At 42.5% G+C, this 8,163-nt stretch overlaps 1 protein-coding gene across 2 annotated transcripts in view; it reads left to right on the top strand.

The window, feature by feature from the left end:
- Positions 1 to 5,499: 5,499 nt before the first annotated feature.
- ARNT (aryl hydrocarbon receptor nuclear translocator) overlaps positions 5,500 to 8,163 on the top strand; it is a 41,645-nt gene continuing 38,981 nt past the window's right edge. The window contains exon 1 of one of the 2 annotated variants that reach the window (XM_072428829.1): positions 5,500 to 5,711. In XM_072428829.1, coding sequence (XP_072284930.1) covers positions 5,690 to 5,711 — 22 coding nt within the window. In that variant the 5' untranslated portion in view covers positions 5,500 to 5,689. The remainder of the gene's footprint in view (positions 5,712 to 8,163) is intronic. The other variant, XM_072428830.1, reaches the window with a different exon arrangement.

The raw sequence follows: 8,163 nt of genomic DNA, 5'->3' as shown, positions 1-8,163 counted from the left end.
TTACACAATAAGGTCCTTAGATTTACAGAACATAGTCAGGTGGATGGCAGAAGCAAAGGAAACACAGCGGCGTCCTCTCTACTTTCAGCCTTCTAAATGGGCAATAATAGTGTAGCTACCTACCAATGAGGTCATCTCTCTGCTCATTCTAGTCACATTACTTATCAACATGAACCTTTGTATGCAGCACATCTGATTGGCTCCCAGTTCCGCCTCCTTCTCTCAGTCTTAGCTTTGCTGATTACAAATTAGAAGTGCATGATAGCAAGTATCCAAGTACCTATATAGGTTTCATTTTAACAAAATATACTGATAAATACAGGGATGAATTGATATTGTTCTGTATATATGCCTTGGATTCAGTTTTGACTAGCACTGTATAATACTACATGGACCATAAAGCCAGAGCAATGCACAGCAGAGGGCGCTGTATCACAATCACCTGTCAGATTTTCAGCATGTATGAACCCTGTATGAAAGAGACTCATATTTACAGCAGAATTAAATGACAATTTCTATATCCATTTGTTTCTGCTTCCTTGATTTAATACATTATGCCTATATAAGCAGTTTACTTCTATTCAGAACCTCCACACACCTTGGTGTACACCAGGAGCCTAAGGGTCTTCTATCTAAAATATTCATTGGCCCCATCTGCATTGCTGATGATGTATTCTCAGTTATATCTAATGCTATGGATGAGTTTACTAGCTACGGAATTTTAATAAATAGGTGAGCATTACAAGTAAGGAACTGCTACCAAAAAGTATACATGACCTATCAATCTTCTTCAAACACAAAGTATGTAGGCAAAGAAGAAATTGCAGCCAACCTACCAGTTACATGGACCATGAAGAATTCATACACAGATACATGAGTCATTTTTGTACTATAAAGTGGCTTCATAGAATAAAAAATACTATAATATAGAGCATTTGCGCTTACCTAGGTTTCTGTGAAACCCAGACAGTTTCTCAAAATCAGTGTTTCTCCAGAGGTTGGCAGGGGTTCCTTAAGCAATATGCAGTTTGTGCCCTTCAGGTCAGCTTAAGCAACACCAATATTTTTTTTAGCTATCTGTAAGGATGACATTTTTTTTCACTGCCCAGCAATGTATGAGGAATACTTCCCTCTGACCATCTCACTTATATACTGCAAGTTGTGGATATAGTAAGTATAGACAGAGTTCCCTAAAGACCTTAAAGTTGTTTCAAGAGTCCCTCATGGTAAAAAGCTAGAGTAAGGCTGCTCCAGATGTTTTTAGGGGCTCCTTGAGCTGTGGCTGATTTACCTACGTTCTGTTGGCATGATCTAGATCTGCCATTGTCAACCAGGGTTCCTTAGAATCTCATGGTTCCTTCATAGGTTTCTAGGAGTCCCTTGAGCTGTAGCGGACTGACCTCCAGTCTGTTGGTACAATCTAGATCGGCCATTCTCAACCAGGGTGCCAAAAAACCTTGGGGATCCTCTAGATTTTTCTAGGGTTTCCTTGAGCTGTGGCTGATTGACCTCCAATCTGTTGGCACAATCTAAATCTGCCATTCTCAACCAGGATTCTATGAAACTCCAGGGTCCCTCCAGAGGTTTCTAGGGGTTTCTTAAAGTATGGCTGGTTAACCTCCAATAATTTGCACCTCCTAATTAAGGTCCAATTCCAAATGCCAGTTGAGAGCACCATTGGTCTTTGTAGTCTGTAATGTTTTCGGCAATCTCATCACCACTGTAGGATCTGCTGTTGGCCACCAATGTGAGGAGAATGTTTTTCACACGGATCCTAAATAATGGGTTTTAGCCATGGTTAATGAAGACCAAAAAACATTCCAATGATTCCTCTGGGTTAAAAAGGCTAAGAAAGGCTGATCTTTCGCACTTATAACAATCATTGGAAAGAAAACCTTACAATGTGTACAGGTGTCTCTTGGCATTGTTGAGGAGATCATCAGTAATCACTGAGCAGATTATCAGATTACTAATGATGGGAATCTAACAAATGCTATTGTTCTGAGATTCTGTAACAACTCAGGTGGGGCTCCTCGCACTCATCCTAATTCTCATTCTAGAGATTTTTCCTAAACTGTCACCCAAAACAATCACAAACTAAGTGTGCACTAAACATAAAGTTCCTTTAGAAGTTGTTAAAGGTTCTTTGAGTCGTGGCTAATCGACCTTCTGATCCGATGGTGCCTGCGTGTCCAACGCCATTTGGCAGAGCCAATGGTTTGACCCCAACACCTCTTTTTGACCAATATAAGGGGAAAATCCTTCCTCTGGCCACCAACAATAGATGTTGGATGAAGGGCGAATGCTGTCTAACAAGTTCTCCTGAACGTCCAAGTGTGTGCTATTACCTCCTCCCTATGGAGCTACAATGGCTTCTCTGGCAATTAACAATATTTGCATTCCAAAAATGTTTGCAAAATGCTAGCTCCCCCGAACCAGCCAGGGTTTGCTTTCACCTACTCTCTATGAAGCTACAACCCATAAGTGGTCCCTCTGCTAATAAAGGCCAATCATATTGTGACAGGTGTGTGATAAGTCTCATGAATTTTATATTTGCCTAATGCTAGATCCACAGGGTGAACTTGATGACCTTTCTGGAAGAGCAGGTCCAACCGGTGCATCACAAGTCTTTAACACAATATAGGTGACATCATGATTGACCGTCCAGTTTTATGGAAATATTTAGAGAATGCATTCAGCTCCACAGCCCTGGGACTAGTATGAGACGGAGCTGTCTAATTGCAAATAAAAGGCTTTGTTCACAAGAACAGATATGGGGAGGTTCCTGGGAACAGCCAAGCCAACATCTTACTGGTTCCAAGATGCTGGACTTTGGTTTGACGGGTGATCAATCATCTGCACCTCCTCCTCACCATCAATATGAAATAACCCAAAGGCTATGTACACACGTCAGATGATTCTCGTCCGATAATCGGCTCAGGGCTGATATCGGACGAGAATCCGTCGTGTGTACTGTGCTCGTCCGAATGACTGTCCTGGCGGATCCACGGATGACGAACGATCGTAATGGAAGTAAGGGAAGAAAGGGAAGAGCTTTGTTTTCCCCACTCCCCTCTCCATAGAGCAGAATGGCGCTGTATGTACATCGCTCGTTCATGCATCGTGCAGTCATTTGTAGTTGGAAAGGATCGTGAAGGATCCTTTCCAACGACAATTATTGCACATGTGTATACAGCCTTAGTCACTCTGATGGGGTGCACAGACACAGCACCTATTGCTTTCCTATTTATATAGAGGTAACCAGGCTGCTCGCCATAAAAATGGTGTCATTTATACACGATCGCCGCTTACAAAAAAATCTACACTTTTCACTAGGATTGGCACGTTTACTGTTGAAGGATGCTTATCATCCTGTTTATTAGCTGTCAATCACCCCCATTTGTCACTTTTTACTTTGCGAAAAAAGTGTTTGCCACTTTCAAAGCGAAGAATGCCGCCACATTGGAGATCAGCGATCATTATTTCAAATATAAAGTTTTTGGCCTTGTTCATTGGCAGCCTGTTGAAAATGAATGAACCGTCTTTAAGTGTACCTAAACTCAGAATTTTCACTTTACATAAAAGGTTAGACAACCCTTTCATGTAAGGTAAAAATTCTGTTAGTGCAACACCCTTTAAAAAAAAAAAAAAGCACTGCCCCCTAATTTATGATCGCCTAGGCAATCAAGAACTACATCACGGGAGGCACTTGGCTGCTCCTTCTGTGCATGTCCGAGCCCCAGGCATGCGCAGAAGGAGCCCTTTTCGCCAAAAGGGAAAGAAATTGCCAATCTCAGACATACGCAGTGAGATTGGCAAGTTTTTTCCCCATCTACGTCACCCGATCTCGCACCTGTGTCGGGTGACATAGGAAGAACAAAGATAAGATGGTGGCGCCTAGTGCACCAGCCCAAAGACGGATACTGGGCCAATGCGGGACCCGATGGAAGAGACCTCTGGACCCATTGACTGCTCTGCGGGATAAAAGGTAATTGTATTTTTTTTGTTTTGGGTTTACTTCCTCTTTAAATGCCCACGATCCAAAGCTTCTCACCTGATGTGAAGAGTAATTGGGCATCAAGTAATCATTTTGCTGTTTTGGGTATTGGTTTACAGGGGCATTATAAGGGCATCACACACTATGTATATGGCCAAGTACATAGGAGCAGATCAGTTCACAACTTTCCTCCATCTGATTGCTTTTCCAATTTCTAGTAATCTATCAGAAATCCCAAAAAGTACCAGGCATGCGCATGACCCCACATTCTCTGTTTTTGTTCTTTATATATAAAAAGAAACACCAAGTATCTCTTAGATCAGCGGTTGCCAACCTTTCAGACCTCACGGACCAGTAAATTCATTATTTTAAATCCCGCGGACCATTAATATGAAATAAAAAGATAAATACATTTGTAACATATTGATCTTCCTAATGGTGCTGACAAGGACTGTGGAGGCTCCGATTCATTGATCAGCTCACGGTAAGTGAAGTATTATTATTGTTACTATTATCATTAGTTGCATTATCTTTGGTATTACTAAAGAATTGCAAAATATTGGTTTGCTTTTTCTCACTCATTATGTGTTTATTTCATTCTAAGACCAAACAAGAAATGATAGTTATCAAAGTCAAACTATTTGATGCCATTAAATATAACAGGTAAAGAAAATACACAGCTAAGGCCATACTTACCTAAAAGAGCAATTAAACAAATAAAACAATCGGATGAGAATCGGTATTGGCGGAGCGGGGTGACTGTTGTAATTGTGGAAACAATACTGAAGCGTACGGCTTGGCAATGGTTACCTCATACAACTTAACACTACACTGACGTCACGCTGCGCCTCCCTCGTTTTTCTGTCCCTAGTACTCTTCATGAATTTAGTGCAATATAAAAGCTAAAATTGTCATTCAGAATATAAGAATTTATTAGAATATTATTTTTGTTTTATTAATATTAAACATAAAAAATTGCAAATAATGTCCAAATTTTTCTGTGGACCACCAGAATTTCCTCGCGGACCACTGGTTGGCGATCACTGTCTCAGATTGTAAGCTCTTTGGGACAGGTTCCTCCTCCTGTGTAATTGTCTGTATATGCCTGCCCCTATTTAATGTACAGCGCTGCGTAATATGTTGGCACTATATAAATACTCTTTATTAATATTAATATAATAATAAAAGCACAGACAAATCATGTATTATAAATGTGAGCTACATGGCTCTGCCTCTCCTTGGAGTTCTCCTTTAAGGTTCCTTTCCCTTCAGAGCACATACACAACAAAAACCACGCCTATCAGCTCTAGACTCCTCCCCCTCAGCCCAGCCACCATCCAATCCCGTCCTCCCCGCCTGCTAATCGCCAAGCTCCCTTTACCCACTCGCCAATCACTTGTTCTCTTACGCAACCACTCTTTGCGTCAGGAAGCCGTCTAACTTGCTAGCCGCACCCTGTTGTATATGGGCGGCACTTAGTACCAGTTCCCAGCGCTTATTGGATGAAAACGCCGTCGTTCAATCACAAGGTACACACCCCGGCTTGGCGAGTTAGGTTGCGCCGTACGACCCATATTCCCGTTTAGTTTTTTGGGGTAAAAGCAGAGGATTGGATATTCGCCGCCATTTTGTTACCGGGCACCGGAGGGCGGAGCGGGAGAGAGGAGGAGGAAGAAGAAGAATAAAGAATAAATGGCCGCAGCTGCTCACCAAGGTAAGGGTGTCCAGAGTCCGGTGTGTGTATATTTGTGGCTGCTGTGATACCGAGGGGGCGGTGTGGGCTGAGGTGGCCGGGATTTGGGGGGGCTCTGACTCCTAACACAGCACTGGGGACTCCTATTAATAGCTCTTCTCACGTGACCACACCTCAGGCCTAGGGAGAACCTGTCAGCTGTACAAACAAATCAGCTTTTACTCATATTCAGTCCAATATTTGTGTGGGGAAGGGTTAATGTGTATGTAAGGCTATATTTCTTTCTTTTTAGTTTTGGGTAGTCTAGAGAATTTTTTTTGGTTTCCTGTGTATCATTTGGAAGATTTCCTGTCACTTCCTGTTCTGGTGACAACGGTATACCATACAGAATGTGAGTGATATTTGTAATAAGGGAACAGAGAGTAGGTAGAAGCTCTGGCATTGCCTGTCACTTCCTGGCGGGTTGTCATCAGGACAGGAAGTGAAGGGGAATCCTTCCTACATTCAGTCTGATCAATCCCTTCATTTAATGCGTGCACAGCTCAGAGTAAGATCCCAGAATGGAGCTGCTGGGAATAAAGGAATGTCATTCCTGAATTCAGGCCCCCGGATCTCCAGATCTAGTGCCTTAATTTGCAGAGGGTCATGTGTACGCTCTGATTGGCCCAGGCTGGTCATGTGTTCCTGTAATTGGTGGAGAATTGGGGAAAACTTACCCAGCTGACCCTTTTGATTATGTAGTATAGTATATACAGCCCCGTTCTGCTCTATAGAGAGGGGAGGGGGAGAATGATGGAGCGGCACCCCGCTGTGCACTCTCCCCTTTCCCTGTGGATCTCCTGTGGAGCCGCCAGGACGATCATTCGGATGATGGACGACGGACACTGTACACGTGCTAGATTCTTGTCCGATATCGTCCCTGAGCCGATTATCAGGCGAGAACCATTGGCTTACACAGCTTAAGAATCTCCCCAGCTTCATCAAACTGCTGGATCCTGAGAGGACCTTTTTGCTGGACAGCCAATCATCAAGTGTCAGACAGGACCCCGTTGCCTGTGCATAGAAGATGATTCAGAAGATTCATGTGACCAGGGGCAATTAGATACTTATGTGATAGTCTACAGCAGGGGTGTCAAATTCAAATTTGCAGTGAAAACTTTGGACAAGTCACGGGCCAACCTTGATATTTATTGAAAAAAAATATCTTCAATTGAGTCGCAATAGAGGAGGGAGCGCTTGTGGGTTCTGATTGACGCGTCAGCAGAGCATTCTGGGATTTGTAGTATAAACGGTGCATATGCTGTCTACCGGCGGGCCAGCTCTAGTAGACATTTGGTATTTTCTCATGGGCCAAATATATTTACAGTGCGGGCCAGAGTTTGACACCCCTGGTCTACAGGAACGTGGGCTTTCTTATAGGCTGGCAAGGAAGTTTAATATAAAAAGTTCAGGAGGGGAACAGAAAGCAACCACTAGGTTTATTCAGACCTGTGCCAGCCATTCCAGTTCAAGGAAGTGGCGAGGTAACAAGTCCCCCTGGACCTTGCATTTAAATAAATATATGTCAATGTTGTCACCTTGCAAAATAAAGGATACAAAGCACCCATTTGTGTTTTTTTTTTTTTTTGCAAGCAGGTTTGAGTGGCACAACAACTTCCACATCCTCTAAGTCTGAGGTTTCTGCTTAGGTTTCATGTAGAAGGATCTGTAAAGGTATTGTGTGAATGGGCATTGTTGTCATACTCTTCCTTTTCCATTGAAATGCATCAGCCTTCTGTGTCTTCAATAGGACTCCCTATAGGACACATGCAAAGCCAAAGAGTGGTCTGAGCTACGCAATAAACGTACATAGGAATCTGCTGACTTCTGTGTGGTTGGGAGGGGATTTACATAGGATTACAATGGGCCTGATTTAACAAAACTCTACTAGACTGGAGAAGATGGACTTTAATGGGAGAACCTGGGTGATCTAGCAAACCAGGAATGGATCTGGAAAACTTTTTTGACAGCTTATAGCAAATGATTTTTAAGAAATCTAAATTAGCTTTGCTAGATCACCCAGGTTTGAGGTGTGCCAGTCTTATCTTCTCTACTATTCAGAGCTTTATCTAATCAGACCCAATTTCTACATTGTAGGGTTGGGGACACCACATATGTCGGGCTCGCTTCTAGCAGCTTCGTCTGTTTGTTCTGAATGTTTTTGTTTTAGAATTTTGGTAGTTCTTTGTAGGTCACAACAAAAACTTTCAAAACACCTTGCATGCTCAATCCCAGATATTGAAGGGGACATTCTGTAGTCCAGGTTGACATTGCTTAGGATTTCATTGCAGCAGAGCAGAAATTTCCTCTTTAAAGTTAGAATTTGTGGCAGGATCACTAGGTATTCCTCTATATTCCACATTTCCTCATTTTTATGTTTCTAATATGGTTAGGGGTGGGGATAGACTTATACAGTTAGGTCCATAAATATTTG

This window comes from Pyxicephalus adspersus, chromosome 12, assembly GCF_032062135.1.
Source record: "Pyxicephalus adspersus chromosome 12, UCB_Pads_2.0, whole genome shotgun sequence".
Taxonomy (NCBI): domain Eukaryota; kingdom Metazoa; phylum Chordata; class Amphibia; order Anura; family Pyxicephalidae; genus Pyxicephalus; species Pyxicephalus adspersus.
Note: the sequence above shows the minus strand (reverse complement) of the source record. Positions and strands in the feature narration are given on the sequence as shown.